The sequence below is a fragment of the Callithrix jacchus genome, chromosome 8, assembly GCF_049354715.1.
Source record: "Callithrix jacchus isolate 240 chromosome 8, calJac240_pri, whole genome shotgun sequence".
NCBI classification, from domain to species: domain Eukaryota; kingdom Metazoa; phylum Chordata; class Mammalia; order Primates; family Cebidae; genus Callithrix; species Callithrix jacchus.
The window spans coordinates 116,000,925-116,022,754 of record NC_133509.1 but is presented as its reverse complement, the minus strand read 5'-3'; the positions used below and the strand labels follow the sequence as shown (position 1 = coordinate 116,022,754).

The window sequence follows — 21,830 nt, the reverse complement described above, 5'->3', positions numbered from 1 at the left end:
GTTAACTAGGCAAACCGAGGGAACATAACTTTCTAAGCAGAGGCAAAAGCATGTGAATGCCCTGAGGTGAGAAAGATGTTGGACTGTTCAAAACACTAATGATCATGGGTGTGCAAGAGTGGAGCATATGAGAATGCAGAGCTGGGTAGGGACCAGCTAAACTTGTGGGCCTGGATGTTTATGTTAAGATATTTGGATTTTATTCAAGAAAAATTATTCTGGCTGCTGTGAAGATGCTGAATTAGAGAAGATCAATTGGAAATACCAGTTAAGATATAAAATTATTCTAGTTCAAGCAAGAGATGATGGTGGCTTAAATAAGGGTGGTGGCAGTGGAGAGGAAGAGGATGCATTTTATGTGCATTAGGGTAATAGAATCAACAGGACATGGTGAAGGATTAGAAGCGGGTGATGAGGAAAGAAGGTACCTCTCAGGTATCTGGGATTTGCATCAGGATGAAGGAAGTTGCCATTTATTGGCTCAACACACACAGGAATAGTAGGTTTCAGGAGAACAGTCAAGATTTCAGCTTTGGATATAAAATGTGAGATATGTATAAGACATGTGGGAAGAGAGGTCAAGTAGACCAATACGTATACACCAACACTAAGAAGGAGGGCCTGAACTAGATATGTAAATTTGGGAATTGTTAGATAAGATCACATATCAGGAGAAGATAGAGTGAAGAGAAGAGGACACAGGATTGGGCCATAAGGAAGCCCAATAATTGTAAGTGGGGAAGGGGAAGCAGTCAGCAAAAGATGGGAGGAAAGACTGACCAGCATGGTAGGAGTCCAGCCAGGACTATCACAGAGGCCAAGGGTAGAGGGTATGAATAAGAATAGAATGATTTACTATTTTGTTACTATTTTGAATCTTGCATAAGGGCTTTTAAGATGGAATGGTCAAAGGTTTAATGGTGTTAAACATACTGTATTATTGAATGAATAGTTTTTTTGTTTTTGGAATGCCAGTTCTAGGTCACAGACCCAACTTCAGTACCATTAAGAGGAAAATGTTAGATAAATTTAACAGTTTAATTGAACAAAGACTAATTCATGAATTGGGCATCCCCTTAACCAGAATAGGTTCGGAGAGACTCAGGTGCTGCTGTGTGATACAGAATTTCTGGGGGGTGGGAGGGAAGGAAAGCGATACAGAATACAGAGCGAGGTATAGAAGCAGCTGGATTGGTTATAGCTCAACATTTGCCTTATTTGAACACTGTTTGAACAGTTGGTTGCCTGTAATTGGCTGAAACTCGGTGATTGGTAGAAGAGTAAGTTATGGTCTGTGGTCTGTTCACATATTCAGTTAGGTTATAGTACACTGTGTACAGGGAGGCCTTTAGACCAAATTTACAAGGAGGCAGCTTTAGACTAAATAGTGCTTATGTTCTAATACTCTAATTCATATCACAGAACAAAATCTAAATGTGAATTGGAAAGCCATCTCAGAGGATGTATATAGAATTTTGTAAGATTGGACAAGTACTGGCAGGGATAATTAGAAGTGGCAATGGTAAACTCACTGCTCAGCTTTCTATTTACCAAATCACAGGACCAAAAAAAGTCAGAGTTCCAAAGGGCAGCTTAGAAAGAAAACGCACTTATAAATTGGAATAACATTATGTTATTTTACTGCTCATGTAGTCCTTATTGAAGTTTTTCAATAAATGCTGGCAAGATGCATTGGCATTTGAAATGCGTATTCGTAAGTTTAGTGTCTACATATCTATCCTTGCGGCAAATCCAACATGATGAAGAGCTCTTTCCTAAATAAATCAAAGGGCTTTAATTCTAGACTCAGGAATCCCAGGAAAGTTTGATTGATGGTTCTTGTGTGGTGTATAAATTAAACAAATCATTCCATGTTAATATTCAGTTTCATGCCTTATACCCACAAAACCGTTCTCAGTTCCATGTGCAAAGGTGCATGGTCTTTCAGCTCTATTTTTCTCATGCAAGTTATAATGCTTTGTATAGTTACTGCTTAATAAATGATTACAAAATAAATGCATTAAACATTTGGGTGGCATGGATGCAAAACTCTTCACTAAATTATTTTCTGCTGACCAAAACCATTTGCAGACAATAATGTCAGATACGTATTAGAAAAATTTGAAGAATATAAGGTAAATTTTAAGGTTTTAGACGCCCAGTATCTCAAGTATATAAGCAAATAGTCCTTAATGATTTATTTTCAAACTCATTCTCTTTTTAATTACTGTATTTCATAACTTCCTTTGGTCTAGGAATTTAATACTTTTCTCAGAGTAGAGAACTGAATATTGACTTAAAAAAACTTATAAAGAACATGAATCTTTGTGAGAAAAAGATTGTAATAAAAGCAAAACGACTGTTTTTAAGATCGATAGGGTTTATGTAGAACTTCACTTCAGATTAGTTGCTTTTATTTTTGGTGTGGGGGCAAAGAAACCAAATGGCTTGATGAATGGATATCACATTTGGAGTGAGAAGATTGGGTTTTCAATTTTGCAGACTGTCGTCTTTACTATACTGGATCCTCAGCCTTCCTGGGCCTCAGTACTGTTTTACTTTCTTTGGTTTGATGTACTGCTCTATTATGAACTTCATATGAAGGATACATAAATGATTTATTTTTAGTCTTCTTTTCTAATATATGTTGTCTTAAGGCTAAATATTTTCTTCTGAGCATGACTTGAACTGCATCCCACAGGTTTTGATATGTCGTATTTATTTATTTATTTATTTATTTATTTATTTATTTATTGAGAGGGAGTTTCGTGCTTGTTACCCAGGCTGGAGTGCAACGGCGCGATCTCGGCTCACTGCAACCTCCGCCTCCTGGGTTCAGGCAATTCTCCTGCCTCAGCCTCCCGAGTAGCTGGGATTACAGGCACGTGCCACCATGTCCAGCTAATTTTTTGTATCTTTAGTAGAGACGGGGTTTCACCATGTTGACCAGGATGGTCTCGATATCTTGACCTCCTGATCCACCCACCTTGGCCTCCCAAAGTACTGGGATTACAGACGTGAGCCACTGCGCCCGGCTGTCGTATTTTTATTATCGTTTAGTTAAAATTATTTTCTAAGGTCTATTGTGATTTCTTTCTTAATCCTATGGTTAATTAGAAGTCAGAATTACTTAGACGTTAGGTTATTTACTAGTTAGAGAACATTCTGATTTTAATTTTTTTTTGAATCTATTGAGACATGCTTTTATGGCCCCACATATGGCCGATTTTAGTAAATGTTCCATGTGTTCTTGAAAAGAATATATATTCTGCAATTGTTGGATACAACAGTTTTTATAAGTCAATATGATCAAGTTTGTAAATTATTTTCAAATCTTTTTATTAACTTTTTATCAGTATATTTACTATTTTGGTATGCTTGTTATGTCAATTATTGATAAAACTATATTAAAATAAGTTCTCGCTATGATTGGAAATTATCATTTGTCTTTTTATTTCTACCGATTTCTGCTTTATATGGTTTGAAGTTATGCTCTTTTAGACATTAAATTTAGAATGTCTCTATCTTACATAGTAATTGCTTTTATCATTATGAAGTGCCACTTAGAGTAAGGCTTGTATGTGTATGTCTATATTAGTTTTCTCTTAGTTACTATTTACATTTTGTATATGTGTATCCTTTCACTTTCAACCTTTCTGTAAATAGTTGTATCTACTTCATAGGGTTGTTTCAAGGGTTAAATAATAAATAATGTTCATACAATGTTTAATGTAATGTTTAGAATATATTAAATATCTATAGATAAGCATGTTTGTTTCTTCATCCAGAAAATAGAGTTCATGTTTAGTAATACATCGCTGCTTAAAATAATGCAATGTGGCTATTTATGTAACGCTTTTTGTAGATTGCAGTCTACTAGAGAAATATAAAAATTATTCTGAGGTGTACTGACTGGTTTTCATGTGCTAGGTATTATGTCATTCAATATTTATAATAAACATATAAAGTTGGAGCTCTTATTGCACTTATTTTGCTAATGAGGCTAGGAAAGATTGCACATCTTGTCCAATGATAATGAGTAGGCAGAGATGGCAGTGTTCAAATCCAACCCTGACCAACTCCAGAACTAGGGAGTTAAATTCCCTACTCTTCTAATCTCACTAAGCAACTCTTCTCTTTCCGAATTAAGGGAAACATGCCAGCGTTGTAGAATCTTGCACAGACTGTAGAATCGAGTAGGAACTCATAATACGTGCTGTCTCACTGACATTCACATCAGTAAAATATGCTGACACAGTAGTGATAGATCAGATAGCAGTTCAACAACAGACCTTTTAATGTTGTCTTTAACTTCCAACCATGGAATTGAGGTGTAATGAGGATGAATTAACATAAACTAAGAATGAGAACAGGTTAATGATTTAATCATAAACAGAAGTTTTGACTCATAATCTAGAAACCAGCTCCCATTGCCATCTGAAGCCCCAAGATTCAGTCAAGAGTGGTTGTGGCTTAGGTCTATGCTGCACTTTTCCTTGTACTTACATGTGAGTCACTTTACTCAAATTGTAGAAGGAGTGTGATTCCAGCTGCTGCAGAGTTGCATCTATAGATAAGTAGCTGAATGTCAGAAAAATATAAGACAAAGTAGAAAGTTAGTAGGGTTGTAAACTTCAAACATACTATTTTTGACGTAACTTATTGTTATGGGTTTCCCAGATCATGAAACTTATACAACTCTCATGGATTCTGCCAATTTATGTTAAAATTACTTACTACTTTTTATTTCAGATATTATGATACCTGAATTCTTTCTGTATATCAACTCATATTTATCTTAAGTTCTCATATATACTTAATCTCATATATATTAAGTATATATATATGGATATATATACATATCGTGTCACCCTGTGGAATGTTCCACTAGAGAACTGCAATTTTCTCTTTATCTTCTTTGAAACTATGTGTCTAATTCCATGCTATTAAACATTCCATTAAAAATGCTTCGTATTCACTCTAGTGTTCTTTTCTGATGCTTGTATTTTTTGCTATTTTGAGGAACTTTTTAAACTCTTCCATTTTAAAAGAACTCATCTATTTCCTTTAAAATACACAGATATGGCTGGGCACAGTGGCTCACACCTGTAATCCTAACACTTTGGAAACCCGAAGCGGGTGGATCACAAGGTCAAGAGATCAAGACCATCCTGGCTAACATGGTGAAATCCCGTCTCTACTAAAAATACAAAAGTTAGCTGGGCATGGTGGCACACACCTGTAGTACCAGCTCCTTGGGAGGGTGAGGCAGGAGAATCACTTGAACCCAGGAGGCAGAGGTTGCAGTGAGCCAAGATCGCGCCACTGCACTCCAGCCTGGCGACAGAGCTAGACTCCATCTCAAGAAATAAATCAATAAATAAAAATAAAATACACACATGCCCAAGACCTTATCTAGGATAATTAAATCGGAGTGAAGGATGAGTCAAGTACTTTTATTTTTCAGAAGCTTCTTAGCTGATTCTAATGTGTAGCCAATGTTGAGAAACACTGGCCTATAGTTTGAATTGAATCTGCCATACATATGTATATATATGTAAACTCCTTTCACTAATTATCACAGGGCAGATTTCCATTTCTTTGGGTAATATTTATGTTGTCTCACTGATGTAAGTTCTCTGAAATGAAGAACTGTATCTGTTTTTGGCCACTGAAACTTGAGTGCCTTTCAGAGTACTTGACATGTAGTAGACTCTTATTAAATGACTGAATGAATAGAAGAGTTTCTCAAAATAGCAGAAAAACACAAGCATCAGAAAAGAACACTAGAGTGAATGAGAAGCATTTTTAATGGAATGTTTAATAGCGTGGAATTAGACATGTAGTTTCAAAGAAGATGAAGAGAAAACCACAATTCTCTAGTGGAACATTCCACAGGGTGACTACATATTCTCTTAAGACTTCTTTTCTCTTCTTGATTTTAAATGAAGCTGAAAATTCAAGCTCTGTCTTAAACTTTGTAAGCAAAAAATGTAATTCAAATAAAAGCTTCAAGTACTGAAAAAGGAAAACAGAGACGTTCCTAAATATAATTTATCAAGAACATATAAGGAATGTTTCAAATAGTTTCCTCAAATTCCATCTTGTAATGAGAATGACTAATGCAGCCAAATTCAATGACCACTTTTTGTTGAGAGGTATTTCTGTGACATTTGGGAAAATCAATAATTGACAGATGGTTTCCAGCCATAGCAATAGCAAAAATTCTCAACCCTAGTCATGCAATTAAACTACCTGAAGGGTTTTTAAAATACACAAATGTCTAAGACCTGGTTTAGGATAACTGAATCAGAGTTTATGAGGGATGAGTCAACTACTTTTGTTTTTCAAAAGCTTCTTAGCTGATTCTAATGTGGAGGCAATGTTGAGAACCACTGGCCTATAGTTTGAATTGAATCTGCGAGTAGAATGTCATCATCGATGCAATGTTTATAAGAGGAGCTCTGATTGTTCCATTCTGAGTTTTTATCTTGGTTATTGCAAGTATTCTAATGGCCCTGTACTTTCTATTTTGAATTACCTATTCTTTATACAATTATCCTTTCATTTACCCAGTCGCTTAACTTTTTGGATAACATTATATAAATTGTTTTGATACAAATATATTTCTAACATAAAACAATGGCACAGATAGAAAAGAATTAATTTATTGTATGGAGACTGTGGGGATTTATCATGGATGAAACTGAACCAGCTATCAGAGCAAGATTTATTTTTGAAGGCCGCCAACTTGTTTCCCTAAGCATCTTTTCCATTGCTCCAAATCTTCTACTGAATTTCTCAGTTAAGAAGTATGAGTCTTTCTCAAAGTTCCAGAAGGATCATCACTCAACCCATATTATCAAATGTAAGTTCCAGTTTCTCCAACATAATGACACCTCTTTTAAGGGCTGCGTAGCTTGGTTGTGAAGATAACTAGTAGAAATTGTCTATTCAGTGAGATAAAAATTGTGATTTCCTGCTTACTTATCCCATTTTTATAACTAGGAAAAAATCAGATCTTAGTTCTTTTTTGCATGTAAATATCATCATCGTTACAGGCACCATAGGACTTATTTCAAACTGGGATATTTTTGTGAGTTAAAGCAAGGCTCTATTAACAATTATGCCAGAATACCAAGTGGGAATTTGAACCATCCCAGACAAACCTAGCATCATCTTATTTATCTCTTTTTCCCAAGATATATCAAATCTTTAATTATTATTCAGGTATGTGTATGTGCTTTTATTCCACAAATACGTATTGAGCATTCATTGTATGACAGACATCATTCTGGATAATGACAAAACAGACCTGTTCCCCAGCTTCAAGGAACTCACAGTACCTCAGAGATGTAGATTAACACACAAGGTAAATGGGATTAACACAAGCTGTTAATACAAAATGTCTTCTATAGCTCAGTCAACCTCACAGAGGTTCAGTTTTATTCCTAAGAGAGCAATGAGTGTCATGATGGGGTCAGTTACTGGGTGATGTGAAAACTCACATAAGACATCCAGGATAATTCTGTTGTGGGACTGTCCTATGAACTGTAGAATGCTTAGCAGCAACCTTCACTTTCACCCACTAGGTGCCAGTAGCAACCCCCTCTCCAGTGATGACAACCAAAAATGCTAAATGCTTCTAGGGGTAGAATTGCCTGTGGTTGAGAACCACTGAAATGACACAAACACTCAAAAAATGGCCACAGAATGAGTATATTTAGCCAAAAGCTGTACAGGTTGCTCCTGGTTATGTTATTTCGCATGCCTGAATTATCTGGATTGCCAGATCCAGAATCAATGAAATGAAATAAATCAATGTCAAAATCAGTGAAATGAAATAAAGATCGACTTCATTTCATTCACTCTTTGTGAACCCAGTATGGAAAAGTCCCTTTTCTCCTCACTCTGAGTGGATAGCAATTCAATTTTTAATTCTCTTTTTTTTTTTTGAGACGGAGTTTCGCTCTTGTTACCCAGGCTGGAGTGCAATGGCGCGATGTTGGCTCACCGCAACCTCCGCCTCCTGGGTTCAGGCAATTCTTCTGCCTCAACCTCCTGAACAGCTGGGATTACAGGCACGCGCCACCATGCCCAGCTAATTTTTTGTATTTTTAGTAGAGACGGGGTTTCACCATGTTGACCAGGATGGTCTTGATCTCTTGACCTCGTGATCCACCCGCCTCAGCCTCCCAAAGTGCCGGGATTACAGGCGTGAGCCACCGCGCCCGGCCTAATTCTCTTTTAACGTGAGAGAGATCTGAAACCACTGGCTACATTTATAACAAAATGTAAGTATTTTTATTAGTAGTGAAAGATGATTCGAAAATTGGTGACTAGGACAGATAGATGTTTGTCTATCTGTATGTATGTTTATCTTGTAAACGATGGGATGTTTATAGGAGAGATTTACAGCTAAGGTTTTGCCACATCCCAAGATAAAATACATCAAGAATTATGAACTTCTCAAAACCAAATGAATTTAAATTTGATTTAGGTTTTAAAAAATCATTTAGGCATTAGGGAGTAGAGATATAGCAAAATCGACTAAAATTATGTACACAAAATTGTCATAGGTGTTGAAAATGTAACTGCCATTGATTTATGCAAGTATAATACCAAGTATTTTTCTTGATAGAACACAGAGAATAACATATCACAAATGCAAACTTCAAACTTCTCTTTATATTAAAAAAACACTTACATTCTGGAAATATTGGGCAGATTAGAAAATGCACAACTTGGAATGGTTCTCAGGTGAGTCTCAATAAGCCTCCTGTGAAAATAACAGTTACACAATTAGAGTTTTAAGCATTGGGCTTTTCTAAGAATTCACCTTAACTATAAAATCACATTAAAAAGCGTGACAGTTTTACAATATATGATTCCTTACACATAGCCAACAAAAATAAGATTCAACAAACATAGCAAGGAACCATACATACACTTTTTCCCAATAAGAATTGAGTGTGAGAGTCAGCTGCAGAAAATAGATCATCAAACTTCATCTATGAATTAGCAGTAAACTAATATGTCTTGCCTTGAATCACACTTTGTTAACTGAGGGGCAATATTTTTTTTGGTCTTTTTATTACATTTTAAAAATGTCTTGTTTTTTACCTTTTAGGTTTGGGGGTACATGTGCAGGTTTGTTACGTAGGTAAACTCGTGTCACAGGGTTTTTTTGTACTGAGCATCACCCAGGTACTAAGCCTAGTACCCAAGAGTATTTTTTTCTGCTTCTTTCCCTCCTCCCACACTCCACCTTTGAATAGGCCCCAGTGTCTGTCTGTTCTCTTTGCGAGTTCTCATCACTTAGCTCTCACTTATAAGCTAGAACTTGTGGTATTTGGTTTTCTGTTCCTCAGTTTGCTGAGGATAATGGCTTCCAGCTCTACCCAAGTCCCTGCAAAGGACATAATCTTGTTCTTTTTTTATGACTGCATAATACTCCATGGTGTATATATACCACATTTTCTTTATCCAATCTGTCACTGATGGACATTTAGGTTGATTCCATGTTTTTGCTATTGTGAATAGTGCTGCAATGAACATTTGTGTGTACAGCATAATATATTCATAAGTATATTAAGACTTCTGAATTCATAGCATGTACTTGTCAATGGAAATGTCTTGGAATGCTATCAGAATATGCATTAATATACATATTAAAAAGAATTAACTGCATGTTTTAAGTTTCAAGGATTAAAAACTGTGGCATGGTTACTATCTTCTTGCACAAGCAAAAGTCTCTTCAATCATATCTCGATCTTATTATCTACCTGCTGCAGTCTGGAAATAACTGACTGACAAGGAGCAAATTCTTCCTCAGAATCTTAAGACAGCTTAATTGGATTTGCACCTGAAAGGTGTGGCTTTTCCCCCAGTCTGCTTTTTTGGATACTCTTCAGAAGGTGGAGACTGTTCTCATACATAATGAAACACCTTCATGCATTCCAGTATGCCTCTCCACCTAAGCTTTCCATTTTTTGAGCTTCTCTTCTTTACTATAGTTATTACTTGATAATCTTGTATGGAAAACAGTGTGCATAGTATATTAACTTGGTAAAAAGACAATGCTTCAGCATGCTACTCAGCTTCTCCATGTGTCTGTTTTTGCCATTTAATCACACTGGTAATCACACATTATCCATTTAGTACCTCATTTATAGATATTAGAATAACATTGTTTATTTTTTCTTCTCTAAGCTAAGGGGTTCTCAACAATCCATTTCCTTGATCTATGCTTTCTTTGAACTATTTATTTTTACAACGATTAAAATATATCTGTAACTTGCCTTATCAAAGCATCAGTGAGACCAATTTAGTTTGTAAAAGGACCTATTAAAATGGAGCTGGGGGGAGATGATGTGAATGACAAAAGAATAAATCTTCAGCTCTTTTCAACCTCTGGTGTTTCTCCATGAAGACCAATGTTGCCTTAATATGTTTCACAAATTCAGGTCCCATAAGTTACTTGTTCTCCTTTGAGGGTCTCCCACTTATATTTCCTTAATTGGATTGACTGGATTCTGAAGCTAAAAGATAGGAGAACAAGTTGTTCTACCAAAATCTCTGTGTAAAATTGGGCCATGCTGAGGGAAAACAAAAGATCCACACCTGTTGAGTATCACCCAAGGCGATTGAGTTTAAGCCCAAAGATAGTCTTACTTATAGAGCTGTCCTAAGGCAAACATTTTGTGAGCGTATTTGTGGTAAGATTGTAGGTAATATAGGTCTAAACTATAACTTTTTTTTTGTTCTTGCTTCCTGTTCCTGCAGATTTGTTTTTTAACTATAACTTTCACTGACTAAAATTTTGAGGTTAGCCTGTGTTCAAAAGTAAATAACGTATATAAAATTAAATAGGAAACCAGAATAAGATTACAATAGTTTCTAAGAAATTGACTTGGAACAGAAATAGCATCTGAGTGCAATTTAGTAGCCTTTGGGCTAAAGGTTCAAACAATGTTTATATTCTTTCCCAAAGTATGAGTTTCTGAAATATACAATATCTGTTTCTTGAATTATCTCTCTCTTTCACATACATACACTGTAAGTCTAAGCAAAGATCTTTTTCCTAATACTGAGTTAGTTGTGGCAGAAGGTGTTTTCAAAGGCAAAACTATTTGAAATGCTAAGATTTTGCTTGATTCCACAAACAAGATATTTTTCCCAGACAGATTTCTTTCCAAAGCTCATATATATATATATATATATATATATATATATATATACACACACACACACACAACAATAAGGATATGTGTCTCAGAGCAGCTGTCTTAGTAATAATATAATATGCACAGTAAATCAAACAAAATTAAAGTTGAGGATGCTAGCAATCCTAGCCTGAGATAAAAATAAGTTGTCTCTTTGTTGAATGAATTCTGTTAATATCATGATTATAACATACCCTGGGACAAAATACTGATTTCAATAATGTTAAATGAAGTATTAGAATGGGAACTAGTTGTATAGATTGCCAAATTCTATCTCAGTTTAACAGTTCCTACAGTTTGCCTAGATATTTTCATAGTAATGGGCATATAATCTAAAAAAAAGGACACAATTGAGTTTGTATACATTTTGTTTACCTTTGGTATGAACTGTTTTTGTTGCCTCTCTAAAATTCACCACGTTAGCTTAAGCTCTCCTTTAATTTCTTTCCTATCTTTTAAAATGTGATTTGTTTTATGTGACAAATCACATTATGATTTGAAAACATTAAAAGGAGTTTTCTTCTAAGGCATCTATTTCCCTTCAAATAAAGAACAAAAATAATTAGTGAGGGCATGGCTTCTAGGAAATTAACTAAAGATACCATATTTATTTAGAGACCATTAGTTTCATTTTTCCCTAATAGTTCAACCTTACAATAAGGGTTGTGGGGAATAAATTTATTGTGATATGTGGATGCCTCCTGAGCCCCCAGATACATGTGCTACTGCATTCATGTAACCTTTGTGGAGGTTTTGAGGTTGTTTTGATTTGCAGCTAGAGTTAATTTATAGAATATTTGTCATCAATCTGTTTTTATCCCTCCATCTAGGGGCAAGCAGCTGGATATTCTATTATATACCTTTTCAAGAGAAGACCTTTTATTCAAAGAATCTTGTGATATTGTGATTAGTGCTTTAAATGCAAATGAAAGAAAAAAGACCAAGTGAATGTTTTTATTTTATCAAAATACTTTATTTTAATTTGAAAATACATTTTGAATATTTATGGAAAAGGGAAAGTACATATCCAAGTATATATTCTTTTGACAAAAATATTGGAAAATCTTTAAGTTGCTTGACTAAAACTAAATGCTTTTAACAGTCCCCAAGTCATATCTTGAATGCTTTGCTTCTTAGAAATTTCTTCCATCAGATAGCCTAAATCATCTCTCTCAAGTTCAAAGTTCCACAAGTCTCTAGAGCAGGGGCAAAGTGCTGCCAGTCTCTTTGCTAAAACATAACAAGAGTTGCCTTTGCTCCAGTTCCCAACAAGTTCCTCATTTCCATCTGAGACCACCTCAGTCTAGATTTTATTATCCATAGCATTATCAGCATTTTGGTATAGATGCTGGATATTAGACCTTTGTTGGATACATAATTTGCAAAAGTTTTCTCCCATTTTATAGGTTGTCTGTTTACTCTGTTGATAGTTATTTTTGCTGTGCAGAAGCTCTTTATTTAGATCTCATTTATCATTGACCAAAATGTTACATGGAACATGACTGTATTTCTTTGCTATTGAGTTGTTTGGGTTTATTTTGTATTCTGTATATTAACCCTCTATCAGATGTATACTTTGCAAATATTTTCTCCCATTCTATATGTCGTCTCTTCAGTTTGTTAATTGTTGACTTTGCTGTGCAGAAGTTTTTAGTTTGATGTAATCCATTTGTCTCTTTTTTCTTTTGTTGTCTATGCTTTTCAGATTTTGCAAAAAAAATTTGCCTGAGCCAATGTCATGAAGAAATTTCTTTATGATTTATTCTAGTAATTTTATCATTTGGGTTGATTTAAGCTTTTAGTCAATATTGAGTTGATTTTTGTAAATGATGAGAGATAGTGTCTAGTTTGATTCTTCTGCATGTGGCTATCCAGTTTTCCCAGCACCGTTTTTTGAAGAAACTATTCTTTCCCTGTTGTGTGTTCATGGCATGTTTGTTGAAAAGCAATTGGCTTTAAGTGCCTAGATTTATGTCTATTTTAATGTTAGTATCAGGCTGTTTTGATTACTATAGCTTTGTAGTTTATCTTGGAGTCAGCTAGTGTGATGCCTTCAGCTTTGTTCTTTTTACTCAGAATTGTTTTGGCTATTCAGGATGTTTTGTGGTTCCATATGAATAGGATTGTTTTTTCTATTTCTTTGAAAAATGCCATTGGAATTTGATAAGGATTTCATTGAATCTGTAGATCCTTTAGGGGTAGTATGGACATTTTAATATCAATTCTTCTAATCAATAAACTCAAAATATCTTTATCTATTTTTTGTGTCCTCTTCATTTTCATCATCAACATTTTATAATTTCCATTGTAGAATTTTTCCACCTTCTTTGTTAAATTTATTCCTAAGTATCTTTTTTCTTGTAACGATTGTATATGGGATTGCTTTTTTGGTTTATTTTTCAGATAGTTTGTCATTGGCACATAGAAGTGCTACTGATTTGTGTATGTTGATTTTGTATCCTGCAGATTTACTAAATTTATTAGCTTTAATAACTTTGTGGTGGATTCTTTAGGGTTTTTTTTATATTTAAGATTATATTATATGAAAACAGGGACAGTTTGATTTCCTTATTTTCCATTTAGATATCCTTTATTTCTTTCTCTTGCCTAATTGCTCTGGGTAAAACTTTAACTACTATGTTGAATGAAACTGTTGAAAGTGGGCATGGTTGTCTTGTTCCAGATCTTAGAGGAGAAGCTTTTAACTTTTCCATGTTCAGTATGAAGTTAGCTATGGAATGATCATATTTGGCCTTTATCGTGTTAAGGTATGCTGTTTCTCTCCTAAGATGCTGAGAGATTTTATCCTGAAGGAATGTTAAATTGTATCATATGCTTTTTCTGCATCCATTTTGTCATTGATTTTATTAATGTGATGTATCACACTTATTGATTTGCATATGGTGAATCATTCTTCCATCGCCCAGTTGATTATGGTGAACTATCTTTTAAATTTGCGGTTGAATTTGGTTTGCTTGTATTTTGTTGAAGATTTTTGCATCTACTTTCATTAGGAAGATGGCCGGTAGTTTCCTTTCTTTGTTGTGTCCTTGTCTTGTTTTTGTATCAGGGTAATGCTGGCCTTATGGAATGAATTTAGATGAATTATCTTCTCTTAATTTTTTGGAAGAGTTTGAGAAGAATTGGTATTAATTATTCTTTAAATACTCAGTAGAATTCAGCAAGGAAACCATCAGGTCCTGAGCTTTTCATTGATTGGAAACTTTTTATTACTGACTGAATCTTGTTACTCATTATTGGTCTGTTCACATTTTCTGTTATCAATTTTGGTAGTATTTATATGGGTCTAGGAATTTAACCATTTCTTCTAGATTTTCTAATTTATCGTTTATAATTGTTTCTTATGATTCTCTGTATTTCTGTGGTATCAGGTGTGATGTCTTCTTTTTAACCTCTGATTTTATTTATTTGTGTCTTCTCTTTTTTTTCTTTGTCTAGGTAAAAGTTTGTCAATTTAGTTTATCTTTGAAAAACATTTTTTTGTTTCATTTATGTTTTCTATTTTTTAGTTTCTATTTCACTTATTTCTACTCTGATCTTTATTATTCCCTTCCTTCTTAATTTTAAATTTAGTTTGTTCTTGTTTTTTCCTTTTTTTAGTTCCTTGAGGTACAATGTTAGGTTGTTTATTTGATATCTTTGATCTATTTGATCTATTTGATTCAATTTTTTGAATGTAGGCATTTATTGCTATAAACCTCACTCTTAGAACTCCTTTTGCTATATCCCATAGATGGAGGTATGTTTTGTTTCCATTTTCATTTGTTTCAAGAAATTTTAAATTTTGCTTTTAAATGTTCTGATTGGCCCATTGGTTGTTCCAGGAACATGTTGTTTAATTTCTATGTATTTGCATGGTTTCCAAAATTCTTCCTGTTATCAACTTCCAGTTTTATTCCATTGTGATCAGAAAGATACTTAATATGCTTTTGATTTTTAAAGAATTGTTGAGAATTGTTTTGTGGCCTAACATATAATCTATCCCGGAGAAAATTCCATGTGCTTTTGAGAAAAATGTGTATTCTGTAGCTGGTGGGTGAAATGTTCTACAAATGTCTGTTAGGTCCATTTAGTCTAGAGTGCAGTATAAATCCAGTGGTTTGTTGTTGTTGTTGATTACTGATTTTCTGTCTGATCTAACCATTGCTGAAGGTAGGGTGTTAAAATTTTCTACTATAAAAGTATTACAGTCTATATCACTCTTTAGTTATAATATTTGCTTTATAGAGTTGAATGCCCCAGTGTTGGGAGCATATCTATTTAGAATTGTTAAAGTCTGTTACTGAATTGACCCCTTTATTATTAAATTACCTTCTTTGTCTCCTCTTTCAATTATTGACTTAACTGTTATCTAAGTATAGCTACTCTTGTAGTCTTTGGGTTTCCGTTTGCATTGAATATCATTTTTCATCCCTTTACTTTTGGTCTATGTATGTCCTTGTAGGTAAAGTAAATCTCTTGTGGGTAGCAGATAGTTGGGTTTCATTTTCTACCCATTCAGCCACTCTATGAAAAAGTCAATTCATTTACATTTAAGGTTATTGGTAGGTAAGAATTCACTCTTGTCATTTTGTTAAATCATTTTCTGGTTGTTTTGTGTTTCCTTTGTTTCTGTTTTTCTCTCTTATAGTTTGCCTGTATGCTTTGGTGATGTTTTTGTAGTGATAAGCTTTGATTAAAAAAAAAATCTTTTTCACTTGTGTATCTGCTGTAATATTTTTCTTCGTGGCTACCATGGGACTTATATTTTAAAAACTATGTAGTTTTAATAGACAATTTAAGTTGATAATAACTTTGGCTTCATACAAATATTCTAGACTTACCTTCTCCCCCAGAATTTATTTTTTATTTTTACATTTTTTTTTAAACAGAGTCTCACTTTTTTGTGTAGCTCATTGCAACCTCCGCCTCCCAGAGTCAAGCATTTTTTCTGCCTCAGCCTCCCGAGTAGCTGGGACTGCAGGTACACACCACCACAACCAGCTAATTTTTGTATTTTTAGTAGAGATGGGGTTTCACCATTTTAGCCGGGCTGGTCTCAAACTCCTGACCTCAGGTGATCCACCTATGTTGGCCTCCCAAATTGCTGGGATTACAGGTGTGAGCCACCGTGCCTGGCCTCCCCCACCCCAAAATTTGTAACTTTCTTGATTACCTTATATCTTTTCATATGTATACCTGTTTTAACAACTTGTTGTAGCTATGGTAATCATTGACCATTTTGACTTTTAATCTTCAAACTAGAAAACTGAAAGTTTATATACCACCATTACAGTAATGGAGTATTCTAAATTAGATAATAAATTTACTCCCACCAGTACAATTACACTTTCTTTTTTTCCCATGCTAGTAATTATTTTCCTATTGCTTTCAGTTGAAGCACTCTCTCTAGCATTTCTTACATGGCTGGTCTAGCAGTGATAGATTCCCTCAGCTTTCTCTTGCCTAGAAACACTATTTTTCCTTCATTTCTGAAGTATAAATTTGCTGGGTATAGTATTCGAGGTAGATAGTTTTTTCCCCCCCTTTAAGCACTTTGAATCTATTATCCGGTCCTCTCCTGGCCTGCGTGGTTTTGTTGAGAAATCTGCTGACAGTCTATTGGAGATTCCCTTTTACATAACTTGATTCTCTTCTCTTGCTGCTTTCAGAATTCTGTCTTTAACTTTTGATGGTCTGATTATAATGTGCCTTGGAGAGAATCTGTTTGGGTTGAATCTGTTTGGAATCCTTTGTGCTTCATGGAGCTGGATGTACATATCTCTTCAAAGACTTGAGAAGATTTCAACTATTCTCTTATTAAGTAACTTTTCTGTGTCTCTCTTTGTCTTTTGTCCCTATGGAAATCCCATAATGCAGATATTTATTTGCTTAGTTGGTGTCCCAGAAGTCCAATTGGCTTTGGTTGCTCTTTTTATCCTTTTGTTCTCTGACTAGGTTATTTGAAAGGATCTGTCTTTAAGTTCACAAATTTTTGTCTTCTGTATAATTTAGTCTGCTGTTGAAGCTCTGAATTGTGTTGCTTTATTTTATTAGTTAAATTTTTCAGCTCCAAGATTTCTGTTTGATTCTTTTTATTTTTATTTAAAAAAGTTTTTTTGACACTACCACAAAGGCTCTCCATTCATCTGAATGAAGATACCAATAAAGGACTTTTATTGCAGGTTTGTTTGTTGCATTCAAATTGCACAGTGTAAGGGGTAAAGTATATAACATATAAAACCCCCAGCATCAAACAAACAAGCAAAACGAAACACCAGCATTACACATTTCCTCTAAATTCATAGAATGACAGCCAATTATGGAAATGATGTGGTAGCGAATAAACAATGGCATATTCTCTTCACATCATACATTCATATTTATTCCCCTTGAAGTTCATTGTTCTAATTTCCGTTATTCAAAGGGGAAGTTCTATACTTGAGGACACCCAAAAATATGCTATTACATGGTAGCATTAGCAGCATCCTCAGCATTGAAAGAATAAATCAAGAAGCTTGTTCTCTTCACAAAGTTGTTGTTCCATAAATAGTATAACAGCAGAATCATTTCACCATTATCGGGTCTGCTTCAAGGGTCACCACATGCCATGTCCAGTGAGGTCCTGAGGTCAGTAGAGTCACAGCTGGGTAGGCAGGGAATGGGCACTTCTTTTTTTTTTTTTTTGAGACGGAGTTTCACTCTTGTTACCCAGGCTGGAGTGCAATGGCGCAATCTCGGCTCACTGCAACCTCTGCCTCCTGTGTTCAGGCAATTCTCCTGCCTCAGCCTCCTGAGGAGCTGGGATTACAGGCACACGCCACCATGCCCAGCTAATTTTTTGTATTTTAAGTAGAGATGGGTTTCACCATGTTGACCAGGATGGTCTCGATCTCTTGATCTCATGATCCACCCGCCTCGGCCTCCCAAAGTGCTGGGATTACAGGTGTGAGCCACTGTGCCCGGCCCGGAATGGGCACTTTTAAGGCATGACAGTATGAGAGAAGTTTCCAGTATTGGAAACTTTCTGCAGTTCACACACACTTCAGATAAATTAAGTATAGTTTCTTAGAAGAAATAAAAATTCAATTCTTCTAGCTTCTTCTTGCTCACTCAATACTTTTCAAGGCTGCTTCAACTCTAAACTCCAAGAAGCTAAGGAGGAGAAAAATGACTCTCATCTGTAAGATTTGAGATTCCAACCTTTTATTCTTGGCAGATGGATCCCGAAACCTGGTAGGTGTCAGGCTTTGCACCCTCCCTGCTTTTGAGAATTGGCCCGATGGCTTTAGTAAGATAAGGTGGGAGCTGTAGCACATATATTTGCTTAACTTTATCTAACAGGTTTCTTTTTTAAACTGTAGCTTCAGATCTGACTATACAATTGCACGTATCTAAGTATTTTTTTTCTTTTGCAGTTACAAATACATCATCTGGGGTGGCGTAGGTATGAAACAGAAATTGCAAAAAGGCAAATTGTTCTATTTTCACTAGAAATTTAACTTTATTCCTGTTTCTATCATAGGACAATTTTCACAAATCCCAAAAATCTTCTACAAAAGCCATTTCTGGTCTTTCTGCTTTAGCAATTGGTAAAACTTCCACAAAATTTTAATCAGTAGAAAACCATTTAACAAGCATGTGTCTTAAACATCAATCTATGACTAATTATTTGAGAATACTACTTTAGTTAAACTCCATACAAAAGGACAAGAAGAAAAAAGTATGAGAAAACAGATCTTTTTTCTGCTTAAATTTATAAATGACAGATTCGGAGTGGAGTAAAACAGAAACAGCAGGGCTCTTCAGAAACTTCAGAGTTTTAAAAAATGAGTTCTTACTACTTTGCCCAGGCTGGTCTCAAACTTCTGGGCTCAAGCGATCCTTCTTTCTGCTCCAGCCTCTCAAGTAGATGGGACTACAGAGCATGCACCATTGCACCCCACTCAGGTCTTCTGATTAAGCTATCAATAAAGGGTAAGAACATTCAGACATAAAATCCTTGAACAGACTCCTCATTCTCTGTGGCTCTCTCAATTCAAGGTAGCATGATGTCATCTCTGAAGCTGTGCCTGAAGATAAAGAGAGGGCAGATGACCAAGGCTAGAGCATGATCCACAAGGCAAAGTGAATATATATAAAGTATAAGGCAGGAGCTCTCTGCCTCTGGTGTGCATCAGAAACACCTGCGTACCGTTTTTTTTTTTTTTTTTTTTTTTTTTGAGAAGGAGTTTTGCTCTTGTTACCCAGGCTGGAGTGCAATGGCGCGATCTCGGCTCACCGCAACCTCCGCCTCCTGGGTTCAGGCAATTCTCCTGCCTCAGCCTCCTGAGGAGCTGGGCTTATAGGCACGCGCCACTATACCCAGCTAATTTTTGTATCTTTTGTAGAGACGGGGTTTCACCATTTTGATCCTGCGTACCTTTCTAAACATATGAGGGCTTGGACTTCACTCCCTGCTTCCAAAGATGGAGCTTCAGGCAGACAGTTCTTGCCAAACTTTAGTTGGCAATTGTGATGTGTGCCACAGAGAACAAACTGTTGGTACAATGTTTCTGCCATGTGTATGCACAACCTTTATTTTCTGTAACTGGAGATAATTTATGAATGGTGCATTTTATAAGATCACCGCTGTAAGAATTCCTTCATCTAACCTGGCTGCAGAACCTGGAGCAGGTATGCACAAAATGTCAATTTTCTTCAAAACCTAAGTTAGATTTTAAATGAACTTTTGCTTTTCACACTTTGCTTCTTTTATGTGGTAGAGCTAGGCTGTACTTTTTGACTTCTTATTTGTAGCTAGTTTCACTGAAAATTCTGGTTTTAGTGTGCTGCTAATCTCTTGTTTTAAAGATAAAGGTTTGTACTTTTTTAAAAAAAAAGATATGAAAAACATTCATCTTAGCAACTTCTGAGAAAAAGAAAAAAGCTCCCTAATTTTAACTTACCACTGATTTTTACTAAACCTTTAAGCTTTAGTTTATGCAACAGGATCACAATTTGTTTTTTTTTTTCTTTCTTTCTTTCTTTTTTTTTTTTTTTTTTTGAGATGGAGTTTTGCTCTTGTTACCCAGGCTGGAGTGCAATGGTACGATCTTGACTCACTGCAACCTCCGCCTCCTGGGTTCAAGCAATTCTTCTGCCTCAGCCTCCTGAGTAGCTGGGACTACAGGCACGTGCCACCATGCCCAGCTAATTTTTGTATTTTTAGTAGAGACGGGGTTTCACCTTGTTGACCAGGATGGTCTCGATCTCTTGACCTCGTGATCCACCCGCCTTGGCCTCCCAAAGTGCTGGGATTATAGTCATGAGCCACCGTGCCTGGCCCACAATTTCCCTTTCCAGTTACTAACATCCAGATTGTTTCAAATCCCTCAAAGGGAAGTGCAAGCCATCATGCTGTAGAATTTCCATGCCTTAGCTCTGGCAATGTTTTTCTGTAAAGGGGCCAGGATGACCCCAACATTCCTGTCTTCATAATTCTGTATGAATTATGCTTTTCAATGTATTCTTGGACAAGATCTAATGCCAAGTAATGAATGCTCTGGCCCCTTCTGAGGGCTCTCTGGATTTTCGTGGATGAGATAGCATTAGTGATCCATTCATTCATCTCATGAATGTTGCTCCAGTGTTTTCGTAGCATATCAGATTCATAGATGAATTTCTGAGAAGCATTTCTAGCTTGAGTAATACATATAAGCCCATTATGTCACAGGCCATGATTTGGATGATGTCTTCACTCTTCCACAAATTGGAAACACCAAAGGACTCCAGTAAATCCGCCCCACACAGCAGCTTGACCTTTGGCGCACCTTTTGTTTTTGGCTCTAAGGATTTCTTTTGACTAGAATCTTGTCTTTGTTCAGCTCCTAGAATTCCTCTTCTGTACAGGCCTTTCTAGTGTAGGTGAGTTCTGCAGGTGATCACAGTTACTAGCCTCCAGTTTCTATCGATGGTGTCTTAGCATCTTAATAGTCTCCGTGCCTTCCGAAGACTTTTCCATGTATCAGCTTCTAGTGATTTGGAATTCTTGGTCTGCCATGATGACCCAGTGATGGGCAGGAATGAGTCCTTTCTTCTTGCAAGCATCACCAGCAGGAGAGGTTATGCCTTTGCCAACTCTGTATCTTCCTGTTCAATTCGTGTAGTCCTTGGCCAGCTCAAACAACCTGAAGTGTATGTTGGTGATAGGACCGAAGGAGCCACAAGCAAGGAGAACCACTTCAGTCTCCTATAAATTTTCCATGGTAAGAACTTGAATTTGTTGATCTAAATGAAAAATTATGACACCTCCCTTGTTGTTTTTACAAAGAAAATTCTTCGAATCTGAAGTGTCTTGCAAGGTAGGCTCTTGGAACAATTTCAACTAGTGTGTCAACAGTCTTCTCTAAGGTGGGCTAGAAAAGTGGCTTCATATCCAAACGGTATGAAGTTTGGATTCCTGCATTTGATGCCTTCCCTCAAGGCATGTCCAGATACAGTTTTCCTCAAAGACCCTCTTGGCCTCACTAGGAAAACCCTCAGACAGGCTGTGGTAGAAGCAGCTGAGGGAGGAAATATCCCACCCGTGACATCTCAGGCTGCTCAAGTGGAAGTTCGTTTGGT

The 21,830-nt window shown here is 35.8% G+C and overlaps 1 protein-coding gene and 1 pseudogene across 2 annotated transcripts in view; both read right to left on the bottom strand.

Moving 5' to 3' along the window:
- TSHR (thyroid stimulating hormone receptor) overlaps positions 1-21,830 on the bottom strand; it is a 157,196-nt gene that overhangs the window by 57,806 nt on the left and 77,560 nt on the right. For both annotated transcript variants that reach the window (XM_035261204.3, XM_035261205.3), the window contains exons 2-3: positions 8,708-8,779; positions 4,507-4,581 (exon numbers count right to left, since the gene is read on the bottom strand). In XM_035261204.3, coding sequence (XP_035117095.3) covers positions 4,507-4,581; positions 8,708-8,779 — 147 coding nt within the window. The remainder of the gene's footprint in view (positions 1-4,506; positions 4,582-8,707; positions 8,780-21,830) is intronic.
- On the bottom strand, positions 20,600-21,471 carry LOC103795864 (nicotinamide/nicotinic acid mononucleotide adenylyltransferase 1 pseudogene; annotated as a pseudogene).